The 17,972-nt window shown below is 42.4% G+C and overlaps 1 protein-coding gene across 2 annotated transcripts in view; it reads left to right on the top strand.

Annotated features, from left to right (window-relative positions):
* The first annotated feature begins 6,435 nt into the window (after nucleotides 1-6,435).
* LOC131905035 (cytochrome P450 2J4) overlaps nucleotides 6,436-17,972 on the top strand; it is a 31,841-nt gene continuing 20,304 nt past the window's right edge. The window contains exons 1-2 of one of the 2 annotated variants that reach the window (XM_059255997.1): nucleotides 6,436-6,779; nucleotides 15,993-16,155. In XM_059255997.1, coding sequence (XP_059111980.1) covers nucleotides 6,570-6,779; nucleotides 15,993-16,155 — 373 coding nt within the window. In that variant the 5' untranslated portion in view covers nucleotides 6,436-6,569. The remainder of the gene's footprint in view (nucleotides 6,780-15,992; nucleotides 16,156-17,972) is intronic. The other variant, XM_059255996.1, reaches the window with a different exon arrangement.

Genomic DNA, 17,972 nt, shown 5'->3' with positions numbered 1-17,972 from the left:
TCCTTATGTCTCTTTCCCAGTGAAGGATCTTAGAGCCAACACACACACACCCTAAATGTCTAAACAACAGAGAGGCAAAAAGCAGTTACTCTGCTCTCCGTGTCTCCCAAACTGGCACATGAGGATTCTGTGAACAGGAGCAGCTTGTACTTAAGTCTACCACCTGACTGATACAGGACCTGCATGCTAATTCAGTTGGTCAGCCCCTTTTCCTTGGCTTTCAGTTCTTCCTCTTAACAAAAGTTAGCTCCACAGTCCACGCCCTAGCCACTCATGCTCTGTGATTAAAGCAGGCTTCCAGATACTCTGTCCTCAAACTGAGAGTTTTAGGGATTTATTAAAAACCATCCAAGCAGCGTTTTTAAGAATTGTGCTAGACAACCCTGTGAAAATGACTCAATAAGATGCTGAATTTAACTGACATTTTACACAGCTTCCAGGCATTTGCTCTTTATACAGGAACCTGATGTAACAAACTGCTGATTACAGTTACCATATGTCAGAGACCAAACATGGACCATGGAAAAGTACTAGCTAAGCCAGAGAACAAGCCCCTACCCTAAACCAAAGATAAGGAACAGGTCAGGCAGGTCAGGTAGCATAGCAACAGAACAATGGGCCCTGACCAGTGACCTTACCACCTAGCAGCCTCACGACTTGCACGACTTGCACATATCCCTTCACCTGCACCTACTGCACGTCGTGTACCCCTTCCCTCCTTCCTGCCCCCTCCCATGCTATATAAGCCTTGCTGAGGAGAATAAAATTTGCAGCTTGATCAGAACACACTGTCTTGCTGTCTTCTCTCGTGTCTCCCCCATCCCTTTCATTCTCTCCCACAGGTGGGTCGCCCCCGTTGACACCCCACTGGCCGGGGCAACCATATTCTTCTACAGAACTCTGGTACATGGTCTACTCTATCCAGTTGTACAATTGTATTTAACCTTATTACACAAATTTAATATTCCTAACAGGATTGTACAGTTATTACCTCCTGACTATTGTTCTGGATCTTTACACTCTTTGAGTTTTATTGTGGCCCTTTAGATGGACCCTCTTCAGAGACCCCTAACTGCTGCTCTTTCTACATTGTCTCTTTTGTCAGCTCCAAGAGAAATCTGCACTCTAACCTCCTAAAGCAGTTTGAGTGACCTCTAAAGGGGGATGCAACTCCATCCTACTTGTGGGGGCACACAGAGGCCCCCTAGTAAGGTCTTACTCAAGGTCAGAAAGTCTGACCTTGCTTTACCCCTCAGGGCTGCATACTAGGATGCTTTGGCCAGGGGTGTGGTTACCAGGTGTTTGGAAGGGTCTACACTTGTTTGTACGTTGTGCTTTGATCTTGAAAGGGGGAGGTATTTTGCCTCTTCCCTTGCTAGTGTACAAAAAGCCCATTAAAAATAAACATGAGGCTGCTTGGTATTGACCCAGGGCCCTCCTGAATCTCTCCTGTGTCTCTGTCTTTTTTCTTCATCTATATTTCTATCTAGTATTTCTCAATTCCTCACTACCCACTTGAAGGGGCCCTTCAATAGGTTGGGCTGAACCCCAACACTAGACCCCAACACCTACTCGTTCCTCTTTTTTCCACTCTGGACATTGTTTTAGGGACTCAGAGCTAAAACAGCTGGGCTGAAGCCTTTGCCACATCAATTAACCCCTCTGTCTTATCAGCTCTTAAAACCCTTAGAGAAATTTCAGGTCAGCTTAACATCCTTTAGGACCAACTTGATTCTTTGGCTGCCAAAGTACTCCACTAGATCTTACTACTACCAAAGATGGGATCTGTGCCCTCCTCGTAGAATGATGCTCCTTCCACACCAACAAATCCTAACTAATTTGAGATGGGGCCCAAAGATATAATGACCAGACAAAACTTCAACCACACACCTCCTTCTATGTATGGACTTTTAGTTTCCTCCCACTTTGGCTCCTCCCCTGATCACTCCTTTCCTCCTTATTATCTTCAGGCTCACATATTTACACTGTCTTTTGAGTGTTTTATCATCTGAACTTTCCCCCATAACCAAATAAAGTCTTCATGTAAGCCCCCAATGGCTGTCACTCTGTAACAGCTATAGGATGCCAACAGGTACAGCAATATGCCAATAGCCAACTGACCAATCAGACCAAGAAAGTCCTGACCTGTACAACAAAGCATAATTACCGTACAAAGTCAAATATGTTTCTTGGCTGTAGTGCTTGTCCAAAATCAAAGAGGACTCTTCCCCTAGGAGACATCTGTGTCTTCCTAGGGAAAGAATGGTGTTTTTATGCCAACTGATCTGGCCTAGCATAGAAAAACACTAAACAACTGTTAGAAAGAATTCAAAACAGAAAAGGAACAGACAATACTTTCTGGAAAGGTATCTGAACTACTTAGAAGGATGTCATGGACTGCCCCCTTGGCAGACTCAATCATTACGATCATACTAATGTTCTTCTTTGGCCTCTGCCCTTTCAGCTGTCTCACCAAGTTCCTCTAATAACACTACAAGCTGTCACTGCCTAGATGATTACTGATCTCTGTATGGCCTAAAACCATCAGCCCCAATCCCACCTGGAGGAGACTTCAACATGCTCCTTCCACTGTTGAGACCATCACCCCTTCCAGCTGGAAAAATTACCCTCCCAAAAATTACAACCACTCCCTCTTCTTCTTTTACCCACCCTAAGTTGGGATATGTTGGGTATGTTAGCCTCAGGTCCTAAGGAATTGTGTTAGGCAGCCTCTCTCCATAAAGACCAGCCTGACCATTTTCCTCCACCTGTAGAAACATTATACCTGGTATCAAAAACAATCCACCCTGTTTCCAGCCAACCCCCCACTATAAAAATAGCTGTAACTTCCTGGTAGCACTCTCTCTCTCTCTCTCTCTCTCTCTCTCTCTCTCTCTCTCCCTCTCCTTGTGTGTGTGCTTGTGTGTGTGTGTGTCCACAGAAAGGTCAAGGCCCCTTGATATTCCAATGAAGCAGTCTCTGCCTGTTGAGATCAAGTTTGTCTGCTTCTCTGCCTTATTTTTCTTACATACAATGCCCTCACAGATTGGAAGAGTGTGTCAGATCCTCTGAAGACTGTAGTTATAGACAGTTGTGAGCTGTCACATGGATTCTGGAACCAAACCCCAGTCCTCTGCAAGAACAACCAGTGCTCTAAATTGCTGAGTCATCTCTTCAACCCCAGGGTCCTAGGTCTTCACTGGGCCTTTTGTGTCATAGGGGGCAGAAGAGAGAGAGAGACAAAGACAGAGAGACAGAGAGAGATCTATAGGCCAGCAGCTGGGCCCTGGGATACAGAATGCAGAGGCTTCAGGGGTGAAAGTGAGTTTGTGATCTAGTTTATCCTGCTCAATCTGCCTGAACAGGCAGTTATCAACATCCATGACAGGCTGAAACTTTGCATCAGTGCAGCAGTTTTGGTGTCCCTCACAGTCTGGTCGGTCACAACCTCATCCATGGCCTGTAAGTAATACCAGAAAACTTTATGGCTGGCAAAGTTGGACTTTGGTGGAATAAAATATGATCACAAATGTACTTGGTCTATTGTTGGTTCCCTATATAGGGTAAACAGATTTTTTGTCCATTTCCTGCTAAGAAAGGTTAGCACAGCAGCTATGCTAAGTGATATTGCAATAAGCATGGGTGTGTAGGCATTTCAATTATATTTTCACTTTGATTTCTTTGGGTGAACACTCGGGAATGATATAGGTATATTATATAAAAGTTTTATTTTCATTTGAGTATCTTCTGTACTGATATCCATAGCTGATGAACTAACTTACATTAGTGCCTTCCAAAAGTGCCAAAAAAGTTCTATAAAGATGGTGGCAGAAATTAAAATATTGTAAAGAGGCCCATGTAACCACCCTTACCCCCATCATTTTCCTCTTCTTGGCTATCAAAGTCTCAGAAGAGTGGTCCATAAAGGAATTGGACTTTCCCATGGAAACTCACTCTGAGAGAAGAAGTCCAAATATTTATGCCGGTCAAAACAGGAACTTTTTTAAAAATTAAGTTTATTCATTTATTTTACATTCTGACCGAAGTTTTCCCTCCCTCTTCTCCTCCCATTCCTTCCCCTACCTCTATTCTACCACTACCCTATCCACTCCTTTTCTGTTTTTGTTCAGAAAGGAGTAGGCCTCCTGTGGGTGTCTACAAAGCATGGCATATCAAGTTGAAGTAGGACTAAGCTTCTCCTCTTGTATTAAGGCTGGACAAGGCAATCCAGTATATGCCAAACTGGTAGGGGCAGGCCCTGCTCTGACTGCTAGGAGTCCCACAAATGGACCACACTACACAGCTGTCACACAAATGTAGAGGACATTAGGTCAGTCCCATGCAGGATATTTGTCAGTCCAGAGTCTATGAGCTTCTGTGATACCAGGTTAATGTTTCTGTGGGTTCCCTTGTGATGACCTGGATGCCCCTGGCTCTTACAATCCTTCCTCCCTCTCTTCAACAGGATTCCCCAAGCTTGGCCCAGTGCTTGGCTGTGGGTCTCAGCATCCGTTTTTATCAGTCACTGGATGATGGCTCTCTGATAACCAATGGGGTAGTCACCAATCTGATTACAGGAGGTGGTCAGTTCAGGCTGCTTATCCACTATTGCTAGGATTCTTAGCTGGGATCAACCTTGTGGATTCGTGGGAGCTTTCCTTGTACCAGGTTTCTACCTGACCCCGAAATGCTCTTCTTTAATAGTGGAATGCATTTATTTTCCTTAGTTTCTGAAGAAAAGTATTTGCAGATGTAGAACCCTGCATTAGTAGATTTCCTTCCTTGTTTGTTGCTTTGAAAACACCATTCCTTTGCTTTGTGGTTTCATGTTCATTGATCTGTTTCTGACAAAAGTTTGATGGACATTCATCTAATTCCCATGTACATCAATGGTCTTCTGTCCTGTGTTTCTATTTTTTCATTCATTACCATTAGCAAACTGGGCTAATGTGTGCATATAGTTCTCTTAGGCTTTATTCTCACTGAGGTCTGTTGAGCTTTTGGATTACTTTAAGGAAATTTTGTAGGTAGTAAGGTGGCTCAACTGGTTAAGGCACTTTCTGCCTAGCCAGATGTTTGGTCTTACATGGTAGAAGGAGATAAAGAATCCCACAAGTAGTCTACTGACCTCCAGAGGCACTCCACGTCACAAGTGCAAGCACACAAAGAATATGTAAGTAGCCTTGCCCTAGGTCCCTGAGTTCAGTCCCCAGAACCACAATAATAATGTTAGTATTAATAATAGTAACCAGGACCAAGGAGCTCCTCCAACAAATGTGAGTTGAGTATCTGTGGGTGCACATTTTTGCCAAGCATAGCTCTATTAAAATGAAGTGGTTTATTGTAAAGAGCTGAAAGCATTGCCTGACATACTGTCGGAGAGCAGATGTGTTAGATATCACTGTGATTAGTTATGTTTCCCAGGGAAGTTGCAGTTACTAGGGGAGCTTACTTACACAATAGGCTCTCAGATACTCATGATGCTCCCTGGGGTTCATGCAAATCACAAGCCCTAGAGCCATAATTGTGTCCCCAGAGGGAAAGACTTTCTCACTGAAAAATCTTAAACTGTCTCTTCACATTCTTATTTATTTATTTATTTATTTATTTATTTATTTATTTATTTATTTATTATCATCATTATTATTACTGGTGTAGTGTTGGCTGTCCTGGAACTACGTATGGCTAACCTTGAACTAACAGAGATCTGCCTTCCTCTGCCTCCTGAGTGCTGAGATTAAAGGCATTTGCCACCACTGTCCCTTTAATTATTTCTTTTTAATTTTAATTAAAATATCATCACATAATTTCTCCCCTTCCCTTTCCTCCCTCCATTCTTGCCAATGTCTCCCCACTTACCCCCTCTCAAATTGATGGCTTTTAAAAAAATTGATTATTATAGTTCCTATATATATAAACACATAAATATATAACTGTAGTCTGCTGGGTCCATTTTGTTTCTTGTCTGTTTTCAAGGCTGGCCACTTAGTATTGAATAACCAGTTAGGGAGCTCCTCTCTGGGGAAGACTAAGTCTCCCTCTCAGTAGCTCTTAGTTGTCTGTTGTTCTTTTTCTAGGGGTGGGGCCCCTTGAGATGTCCTGGTTCCACCTTAGCAGATCCACTGGTTCCTTTTAAAACCATGTTTCCTGTATGTTCTCCTGGGAACCTAGTGCCAGGCACCGAGCTGAACACAGCACTAGCCACTACAGAAACTACTTGCTGGCATTTGGAGCAGAGCACCACAAGGCAGGGTCTGGGAGGGAGGGTGGGGAGGAATGGGTAAAAGCTTGAGGGGCGGGGTGAGCGGGGTGAGTTCTGCACACGTGATCAGAGGTGCTCCTGCTGACTGGTTCCACAGATAGGAAGCTACTTCTAGAAACATTGGCAGGGCAAGGGAGAACGCCAGAGAGCCCAGCTGCAGGGAGGAGACAGGGGGGGAGTGGACAGAAAGGGATGGGGAGGGACTAAAGAAGGGATCGGTTACGTGGGGAGCCTTTGGTAGTTAACACCCGGGACCTGCCCCAGCTCAGACCCTCATTTCTCAGGAGAGCCAGCTCCAGCCCCAGCCATGCTCGCTGCCGCGGTCTCCCTAGTGGCCGCCTTCTGGGCTGCGCTCCATCTCCGGACTCTGCTGCTGGCTGCTGTCACCTTCCTGTTCCTGGCTGACTACCTCAAAAACCGGCGCCCCAAGAACTACCCGCCAGGGCCGAGGGGTCTGCCCTTCGTGGGCTGCATATTCCAGTTGGACTTTGAGAAGCCCCACCTATCAATACAGCCGGTAGGATGGGCGAGGGTGCCTACCTGGGTTCTGACATAATCCTGAGCGAAAGGAACAGAGGGCATTTGGGGACTAGGACAGAAGACCGGGTTCAAAGGCTGGTGATGACAACTTGCTATCCCGAACCCAAAACCTGTGTCCTCGTTTAAGAAACACGCAGTTCCATTTTCAAATAGTTGAAGATTTTCTTACCCTTCTGTGAAGGGCTTTCGTTGTAACTCTAATATTGTCAGAGAACTCACTGTGTATAATTTTAATTAAGTCCAGGTGCATTCAAGACATGATAATATATCTTGATAAATAAGCCTTACCAATTTCAGAAATGCGTGGGAAGGTGATATGTCTGCTTAAAGTGCCTGTAGAGAAAAAAAAAAGTGTGTTTTTCTCTTCATTGGAGTTTTCTACAAGTATTAGTTCTCTCTTACTGATCCCTGTTTGCTCCTTCTACATTGTTGCCGACTGCTCACCTACTGATTTTATCAGCTCCAGAGAAAGATGCACTGAAATCTCCAGCTCCGCTGGGAGTCTGTCTTTCCACTCAGTTCTGGGAGCTCTCCCCCTTGTATTGGAAAGACTATTATGGGTACACAGGACACATGTAAGACTGGCAGCTCTTTCTGGTGAATGATCATCTTCCCATGTAATGTTCCTCTTTATCCAGTCGTTTTCTTTGCTTAGATAGTCAATACTCTGGCCATGTTTGATTATCTCTGTCACTTTCCATTACATGTGAAGACTGTCCATGTCTGATTATTTATCACTGTTTAAGGGTTTAAGCCCATAATTTTTCTTCCTTTTTCCTCATATCTTTTCTTCCATTTTCCCTTCCCTGTGTGTTTCTTGGACACTTTCTGAGTAGATGCCTTTTCATCCATCTTCTCTCTCTTTACACCTATCTTATTGTCCTCTCAGTCACTGCTCTGTGTTGTTCAACACTCCCATGCAGCTCCTGAGAATTTGCTAACACCATTTCCATGTGAAGTGAAGCAGCTACAAACAGGGAGAAACCTTCTCCCTCAGGGATACACTGCTCAGGTGTTGTCCCCACACACTGAGACCCACACCAGACACTTCTGTGTCCAGTGCTGCTGGAACTCAAAGGCAGAGGAGTCTGTTGTCTTTGCCCCTTACTGTCTTTTTTCTGACCTTTCAAGTTCACGGTTACCTTTCTGACCTCAATCACTTTCTCCATTCCTTCAGAGGAGGCTGTGGAAGAAGGAAACTTCTTCATTGTGCCCCTCCTCAAACCTCTTTCCCCTCCATTCCCATACTGTCTTTCCAGATGGCAGGACCCTAGTTTGAAGATCTACTGCACTTAACATTTTTAGATGTTTTCCCACTTCAATCTCACCTTTGTGGCTTCCGCATAAGTGATAGATTATTTTCTCTCTGCTTTCAAGAGATTTTCGGTTTGTACTATCTATACTGATTGTGGTGATTTTGCTTAATTAAGCTTGTGGCTTTATGCTGTTGGTTTCTTCATGGCATGCTTGTATTTTCACAGATTAGAAAGTTTCAACCATTCTTCAAGAGTTTTATCATCTACACTTTGTCTTTCATGTTTTTTGGGAACAACTGTTTACTGAGGCACAACCGTGATGACTTTTTTGCTGGGTCTTCCTGTTTGCCATCTGCTCTCTCTGTGCAGTACAGGGTGGACCTGTTTCTCACATTACTAGACCCCTCTTCTAAAGCACACCCCCTAATTTATAAATAGTTGTGATTACTTTATTATTGGTTCTGTTGATATATTTATTATAACATTGAATCTAAAGTTTGTAGATTTGGAAACAGATACAGAAAATATCATCAATTTTCTCCCAAATCACACACGTGGTAAGAAACAGAATCCAGATTCAAGCAGTTCAGATGCCTCTCAATCCAATGTCTTGAGCCCCAATTTGTCACCTCTCCTACAAAAACCATTCAAATATCTTAACTGAAACCAAGAGGGTTCACTTAATACTTTTGTCTACTTAATACTTTTGGTGGTGAAACTTCTTGTCCTAAATGATACTTGACTAAAAGGAAAGGCCTAAAAGCAGCCTTGCTTTCTATCTAATTTTTCTCCTAGCAGATATTTCTTCTAGGAATCTACCGCTGATCCTGGTCCTCTCAGGCACTTTCTAGCTTTCCCTCATCAAATAATTGATTGCTCTCTGACAACAATAAGGACTCTTTTGACTTGCATGCTGTATAGGATTGTGAACTTCTTGAAGTTGAGGACTTTGAATTCCCTATCACTTGGCCCTGACCTTTGGCTGGCTGTTCTCTAGTAAGACCTTTCTTCTGGAGGGACTGGATAACCCCTATGCTCCTGCACATTCTCATTCTTTGGATCTGTACTGCATGGTATCACAGTATGAGTATTTTGACCTTCACACTGTATATGTTTGCTGATAACCTCACCATTTAATACTTGGTTACAGCACCATTTCCCTTTACATGTTTTTCCTCTTCATCTCAGTTTCTAACAGGATTATAGCAGATGACATCTTAGGCTATGCATTCCACATTTTTCTGCACAGTCAGTGTCTCTCAGAAGACAGCCAATGAAACTGTTACTCTGAAGAGGAATTAATGTACAAAGGAGTGTACACAATTGTGCATAAATGAGTTCATGTGCACTATAGCATTATAGTGAAGAGTGGATATATACTCTGACATTTCAAGGGATACTGTGGTGTTCTATAAAGTCTAAAAACCACTGTTATCAGGCTTTGTTCCTTATGCCCACAGATTTATTTTATGTTTCTTTATTGAATGGAAAATGATTGTCCATCTTAAAAGAAATATATACTATGTTGGTTAGTTTTAGTCAACTTGACAAAACATAGATATTACCTGGGAAAGAGGGAACCTAAGTTGAGCAGTTGTCTCCATCAGATTACCATGTGGGACATTTGTTTATGGTTGTTAATTAATATAGGAGAGTACAGTCCACTGAGATTATGCCATTCCTGAACTTGATGATAGAATATAACTTGTAAAATTAAACACTTTCTTCCCAAATTGCTTTTGGTCAGTGTTTTATCACAGCAACAGAAAGAAAACTAAGACATGTACATATTAAAAGAAACAGATAAGAACACAACTTAGCAAAAGATAGAACTACTTCTCTGCATACCAGGACACTAACAACCACACTTATGCACACATACACTTACCCACTCAGAAGTAATTTCATAACTTGTTCATCTGTGTTTCCATATTTGATCATAATAAAAATAAAGTTATAAGACAAGCAGTGGTGGTGCACACCTTTAATCCCAGCACTCGAGAGGCAAAGGCAGTCGGATCTCTGTGAGTTCGAGGCCAGCCTGGGCTACAGAGTGAGTTCCAGGAAAGGCACCAAAGCTGCACAGACAAACCCTGTCTTGAAAAACCAAAATAATAATAATAATAATATAAAAATAAAGTTATAGTGCTACTGTTCATTGAAATTCTCCATGTTATAGAGTGTGTTCTACTTATAAAAAGAGAAAAAAATGAGTATCACATACAAAAATGCTTAAGATATGCAAAAAAGTTACTAATCCAAAAAAATGTAATAACCATGAAGTTCAAAAGAAAGGGCAGGGGTTCAGTTAGCAAAGTGTTCACTATGCAGCAATGGGAATATGAGTTCAGTTCCCAGAACCTACAAGAGTGTGGTGTGTTAGCCTGCCTTACTAAACTCAGGGACAGGAAGGCAAAGACAGGCAAAGCCCCTAAGTTCATTGGCCAGCCTGCCTAGCCTGCTCAATGCTAATGAAATACACTGACTCAAACAAGCACATAAACAAACAAACAAGGTGAGCAGCTCTTGAAAACAATACCTGAGGTTGACCTCTCTCTCTCTCTCTCTCTCTCTCTCTCTCTCTCTCTCTCTCTCTCTCTCTCTCTCTCTCTCACACACACACACACACACACACACACACACACACACCTGAAAGAAAAATGCTAAACATGCAGTTCTTGTTCTTGTATCAATTAGGAAAACATACAGACACACACACACACTGACACATACACAGATCACTACACAGGGCTGTAAGGATTCAGGTTAACAGACTTGCTCATGTATCACTAGTGCGAGTGGAAATTTGATGCCATTTTTCTTTTCTCCCCTAGATGCCCCTTTCTGTTGCTTCTAAAGAACTTCAATAGAATCATTGTGTCATTTGTCTTCATGGATCATTTATCTCACTAATCCTTAGCTTCTACTTTCTCTTTATTCAAGGCATGCACTCTGCTCCACTTTGTTCTTTAACAATCTACTTGGAGATTTACTTCTGCTATTAAATTTTCTGTCTCCTATTTCTTTTGTTAAATTCTATATCTCTTATTTCAACCCATTGTTGTTTATTTTCCTATTGTTATTTTCAAATTTAACCCCGTTTTACTCCTCTGAGCCACCTTTAAAAAAAAACAGCTCTGTTTTAATTTTTCAAATGACTTACTCAGTATGCAGTGAAAACTATGCTCTACCTGTCTTATGTTATATGCCCAAATGTCTTCTCAGTCATTTAATACCCATAAAACAATTGGCAGACAGAGCTGGCACAGTTGAGAATTGTAAGGGTCAGGACCTGCCCATCTTCACCTGTTTCACAACAAGATAAAACTTATTGATCCACCTGTTTTGAACTAGAAACGTACATGGGCAGAGAGTTGGTAAAGATGGAAAGAACGTTGACCTCAGTACCTAGTCTCAGATGCTGGATCCCTCTCCAGTACAAGTAGAGAATCTATATGGTACACATTGCTACTTAGGATGCACTTAAGCCATATTTTTTTAAGTTGGTCCCAAACCTTCTTTGTTGAGTTTGAAAGTTAGTCAATAAATTTTTATATATGCTGAAGACTCACCTACACATTGGTCAAGATGAAATTAATTTTTTTCCTTGTTTGTACACATCTATTACTGGCATCTCTTAAAGGAAAAGGCATACACTTGTTGGCTGTGCATTAGGATCTAGAGAAGACAGATTGTGCTACAACTTAATAAAGTTAGCAAAGACTCTGGATAAGGAACAAAGGAAGTATGACGTCTAAGGCTCTATCTATAATATTGGTACAAGATCCTGTAATGAGACCAAATCATTACATTTGCTTTGACAGGGTCCGCAAAGGTCCAAGGCTTTGTGATTGATGTGATAGGACACAAGTAAATGAAGGTAAGAGTAGGACAGAGGACCACAGATACCTGGAGTAATTGAACCTTCCATTTGGTACTACTGACAAGATTCAGGATGACAAAAAAGCAGAGTGGGTCAACACGGGGCTGATTTGTAAACACACGGGTGGGAATCTTTGAAAATGATCACACACTCTCATCCACCTTTGCAACATCTTGTGTGTTCTGCATCTTTGTGGGTATTCTCATTCTCTCCAGCTCCTTCTTCTTGCTCTCCAAACTCTGTCCCCTACACCTCATGCCTGGTCCCCACTCCAAGTCCTGTAGAGATCCAAAGGTCATATTTTTCTACAGATGTACCTAACATTTGACAGAGTCCCTCTACCAGGCAGGAGCCTTTTTGTTGGCTACGTGACTTCATTTGCGACTTGTTTCCTCTTTAGAAAGATGATGAAAATTCTAACTATGTTAGAACAGTTATAAAGCATGAAGGAAAGCATAAAGCATACTGAGTACCCACTCAGTGAGTGTGGCCATCTGGGGACTGTTGGGTTCTTGTCCTGGCTATTACCATGCATTTGTATCCCCAGGCCTTTGAACACAGAGCTCATTCATTTCTCAGAGATGCAGTGGGTGGATGGGTGCCTGGAACTAAACAAAGTGTTTCTCATAGTGCCACTCTCATTCTTCCCCACAGAACTCTTTGAAGGGGAAGTAATTTTTTCTCTTTTGTAACTGAGGGTTTGAGATTTGGAAGAGAGTACCTGCCCCAAGAGTCCTGTTAGTGAACCATAGACCCTACATGCTTATATTGCCTGTGGGGTGAAGGGCCCACTCTCCAAGCATTTAAGTTTAGCCCTAATGTTGGGGAAAACTCTGTGAGACAAAGTGGGTCATAAGGAGCTGCCTGCTCTCTGGGCTTTCAGGATCTAAGCTAGTACATTGTAGAAGAGCCTTAGTAAGCCATTCTAAGAAATGAGACAGATTTTTGTCCTTATCTTGAATTACAATTTTTAGCTTTTCATAGTTTACTGGCTTTAGGGAAGCCTTATGGAGGCCTGCCACGAGGCAGGTGATAAATCTATCCCTGGCTAGAGATCTGCCCTGGGTGTTATAATCCCAATGTGGGTCCTGATCAGGAACTACCTCAGCCCCTGGAAGGTGTGCAGGGTTGGTTTGGTGAACCTCATCTGCATGTGTCCTTGCCTGCTCCCAAACTGGCCTGCAATCCTCAGGAAGTAGGTTATTAGCAAGTATCATATATACACCATAAAAGGTGAGACTATAAGATTGGGAAATATATTGGAATTGTTTAATATAAGGAAGGAGAATTAGAGGTATAGCAACTCAGTTTCTTTTCTATCTGAGAGAGTTCTACAAGAGAGAGTGGGACATAAACCTTAACCAGTCCATCCACCCCAGCCACCTCTTGCAAAGGGATAATGGTTGGCAGGTTGAAATGGCTGGGGTCAGACCCTTTAGCATTCCTAGAACAGGTAGTGGGAGGTGTAAAGGTTGTAGCCAGAGTCGGGCCTTTGGGAGCATCCAGTACCAGAGAAGAGGAGGAAGCCAGAGGAGGAGCCTGTAGGGGCAGGTGCCCTGGGAGCAGGAGTAGGAGTGGGAAGTCAGATAGGCAGAGGGTCATTTGCAGGGTCCAGAGTCAGAGATTCTGGAGTCAGAGATTCATCTAGTTCAGGGTGCATAGCTAAGAGCACATGGGCAGGAGAGAAGGAACTGAGAAGAGAAGGTTTAGAGCATAGATAGAAAAAAGCCTGAATATAAGGCAACTCTTTCCATTTGCCTGTTCGCTGGTAGTAGTTAGATAATTCTCATAAAATATCAGGGTCTAAGGTGGCCATTTTTTGTTATTTTCTAAGGCATATTTGGGTCATTTCTTAGTACAGAGGTGGACAAGCTTAGAAGTCTTTAAGTAAGGCATTAAGCTGAGAGGTTTTAGAGCTTCCAGAGGCATCCTAGGGGAGAGGTGGGACTGGTGGGGTTGGAAACCTTATTTCCCATGTCTGCAGCAGAGAGAAAAAAAATTAAAAAATAAAATAAAAAATGTGATCCAAGGCCCAAGCTTCAGGCGTCCCTGAGGCCAAGGATGGATCTGTAAACAAGCACAAACCACCACAACGCTTCGTCAAGCGGGAGCTGGGGGCCAAGGCATGCACATATGGGGATCCCCTGGAGTCCAACAGCATTTACTACTTCACCAAGCAAGAGAAATGTGTCAACCTTACACAGCCTGAGGACGCAGCCTGAAGATGGGGTTCAGACAGTGAGAATTATATCTCAAACTGCAGACATGGGAGATGGCTAGAAATTTTAGCCTGTGATAGGGACTGACTGTAGCCAGTGGAGGTCACGGCTAGGGGTACCCCCAGTCTCAGGGACACCAGAGGGATGCTGGACACTTGATGGTCACTCCCACAGGTATAGGAGACTGTTTATGCTGGTTGGAAGGGAGGGGGGAACTCACCAATTGCAACAGTTAGTGTTGTGTACAGGAATCCAGCGACCAGGCAAATGGAAAGTAGACTGTCCTGGATGGAGCAGAACTTTGGCACAGGTTCCCAGGTGCAGAGCACTAGGAGGGCCTGCTTTGCACGCCACCCAATTTTGGTTTTATGCAGTGTTTTTATCCTGTGAGTAAAAGTCACAAAACATAACAAAGTCCACTATCAAGAGTTTTATTAGGAGGAGAGAAGAACAGGATATGATCAGGCCTGTTGGAAAGACACATGAGAAGGAGGGGGAGGGTACACGGGTTTCACCTTTTAAGGACTACTCCACACATGCACACATGGGCCCATGTGACTACTCTACACATGTGCATAGATTACGTGATCACACTGCACACAAATTACGTGACCATGCAGCGCATGGATTACATAGGACATATGACCTGGAAATGAGTAGGTGGAAATGACTGTCTCACCAGGGCATACACAATTATGGGGGCATGGCTAGAATCCCTATCATACATCACTCAAGATCTTCAGAAATGTCTTCCCTGCTATCTTCAACCCTTTATTGTATTCTTCATATCCAGCAAGGTTTGGGGATGGCACAACTAATCCTGAAATTAGTTGGAGTTTGGTGGAGAGGAAAAAGAAATCAAGAACATTCTGATCATACCATGGTACCTCTTCTATATGCAAATGCAGAGTTCTCTTTGTGTTTATCCCATTAGTCATACATGTACATCTCATGTTTAACATGTATTGATGAGCGTGGGGTTTTATTTTCTGATTAAACAGACAGCTTGATCTACTAGTGTAGCTAGAGTTTTCCTGCCTGGCCCACAGTCAGGACAAATCTCTGTCACCCGCCAGTCCCACAGCTGCTCAGACCCAACCAAGTAAACACAGACTTATATTGCTTACAAACTGTATGGCCGTGGCAGGCTTCTTGCCAACTGTTCTTATAGCTTAAATTAATCCATTTCCATAAATCTATACCTTGCCACATGGCTCGTGGCTTACCAGCATCTTCACATGCTGTTTGTCATCATGGCGGCTGGCAGTGTCTCCCTCAGTCAGCTTCCTGTTCTCTCTTTTTTCCTCTCTGTTAGTCCTGCCTATACTTCCTGCCTAGCCACTGGCCAATCAGTGTTTTATTTATAGACCAATCAGCAACACATTTGCCATACAGAACATCCCACAGCAACTAGGAAGTCCATACAATCTGTACCAACATCAAAGCAATTCACACCCTCCTTGGCCTTTGTCAGGTCAAATGTGTCACATGGTCTCCTTTCATTAAATTTCAGGATGCTCCAGATAAAGATTTTGCTTCTTTGTTGAAACATGTCCTCATGTTTTCTTCTGGCTTGACATGTGGTAGGTGCACAGTCAATTCATACAGACTTATATTAATGAACTTTTATAGAGCAATTTTTTTCAAGATGTGAATTTGAATTTAGTGCAGTGGAGGAAAACACAATTTCAAAAACATTTCCACATACAAAGGTACATCTCCCCACTCACAGAAACCTCTCAACATGAATCCCATTAACTACACACATGCTGGCCATCCCTGGAGACACAGACACAGACACACTTAACTGAAACTATTGCTATATTTTTCAGTTTGTGAAGAAATATGGCAACATTTTTAGCCTGAATCTTGGTGACATTACTTCCGTGATCATAACTGGACTGCCCTTAATCAAAGAAGTCTTTACTCACATGGAACAAAACATTTTGAACCGCCCTGTCACTCTTATCCGAGAGCGTATCTCTAATAACAATGGTAAGTTTATTGAGCAACATGGAGTGTTTATTATAGTGTTTATGATGTGTTAAAGGTACCTGTCTCTAACTTTCCAACACTCCCATAAACCAATCTCATCATGAATTGCCATATTTAAAAGAAGCAGAATGTCACATTTCCTGAATGAAAACACCCATCAGAGGACTTAACAATGTCATCCCTAGTAGACATTGAGAGAAACCACATGTCTTGCAAAAAATGTTGGTGAGGAAAAACCATAGCATCCAACCACAGCCAAACATACTGTGTTCTTTCTTCCCTTTTCCCAGGCAACCCTCTGTCCTAGGAAAATAGGTATAAGTCACCCTCCTCCTTCTGCCACCCTTCTTGTTTATGGCTTCTTCTACTACATTATCAAAGCCATACAACATAGGGATCTACAGCCTTCCTGATAGGATTAGACTAGAATAGTGTGAGTACTCAATATTTTTATTAAATCAAGTTGCATGTTCCAAAATTGAAAGCAGAACTTCAAGTGTACTAACCTATTAAAACATCAGTTTTAGACATTTCCTAATTACTCCTTGAGGCAATCAATCATTAATTGTACATAATTAACTATGTTATCTGTTATAGAAAGCACGGTGCTAATTTTGAATGTTTAATAATGCACATAATAGATTAAAATTTCCATCTTTACATAACATATACTCCATCAATGCTGTGCCAATTAGCTAATTAAAACCACACTGGACCACAATGGTAAGGGTAGAAGGCATTTATCAGTATCAAAGTTCTAAGGGGATTCAGGTAAAAACTTCTGTAAGTAAGGACACTCATTTAATAACATTGAAAAATAGTCAATGGGAACAGAATACCCATGAAATAACAAGAAAGACTGGGGCCTCAAGAAACTGAAAGATGTCCAGTGTGGAAAGCATAGTATGTAAAGGATAATTAAGTGGTATATAAACTGATGACCTTGTCTAGGAAGAGCGAGCCCAGATCTTGGTTTTCATCCTAACAGCAAGAATGATGTTGAGTAGAAAAGATCACACACTGCACATTCGGAGGCTCATTTAGGTTCTCAGTCTGAAATCAGGAGAAAGACAGCATGAAATTATTATTGTAGGTTAGAAAAAGTGGGATTTTGAAAATTCAGTCAAGAAACGACAGTTGATTATCCCAGGATGGTGACACTGAAGACACATGGACTGAAACCACTCAAGAGAGAAACCACATGACATAATAACCTAGAGAGATGGCAAGAGGATGAGGCTCATGGCGGACTGCCAGGGGTGGCTCCTCCAAGAATGGGTGATGCAGAGAGGAACAATGACAGGTGACAAGGTAGTGACAATGGTGCTAGCTTCTATTGGGAGTTTCAGGAATCAATAATAATTTCTGTCCCAGATGTGCTGAGTCTAAAAGCCTTTAACTGGCAAAGCCAAGTAGACGTAGATATGGTACCATATATACACCTTCTGTAACTGTCAGCAGAGGATATGTAAATTGTAGAAATGATAAGATTTCCTAAAATAGAATATGCAGTGAGCAAAGAGTAGACTAGTATTGAAAAACCCCAATGTCTCAAAAGTTAGCAGAAGAAAACAAGCTGGAAAAAGTTGTGGGAAATTTGTGGCAAAGAATTAGGACAAAAATCCAGAATGGCAGGATCCCAGGTGCTACCAGGAAAGGGTTTCAGGAAGGAAGTGTCTGAGTTGCTGAAAGACCAGGCTGGTGATAATGAAAGGGTCACCTGATGATGTGTGGGGACCAGAGAGACCAAGGCTTATGTTTAAAGAGTTGAAGATTTCTCTGGAAGTTAAGGAATTGGCTTGCACATGGCATTGAAT

The sequence above is a fragment of the Peromyscus eremicus genome, chromosome 2, assembly GCF_949786415.1.
Source record: "Peromyscus eremicus chromosome 2, PerEre_H2_v1, whole genome shotgun sequence".
Classification (NCBI taxonomy): domain Eukaryota; kingdom Metazoa; phylum Chordata; class Mammalia; order Rodentia; family Cricetidae; genus Peromyscus; species Peromyscus eremicus.
This window is presented reverse-complemented; position numbering and strand designations above follow the sequence as displayed.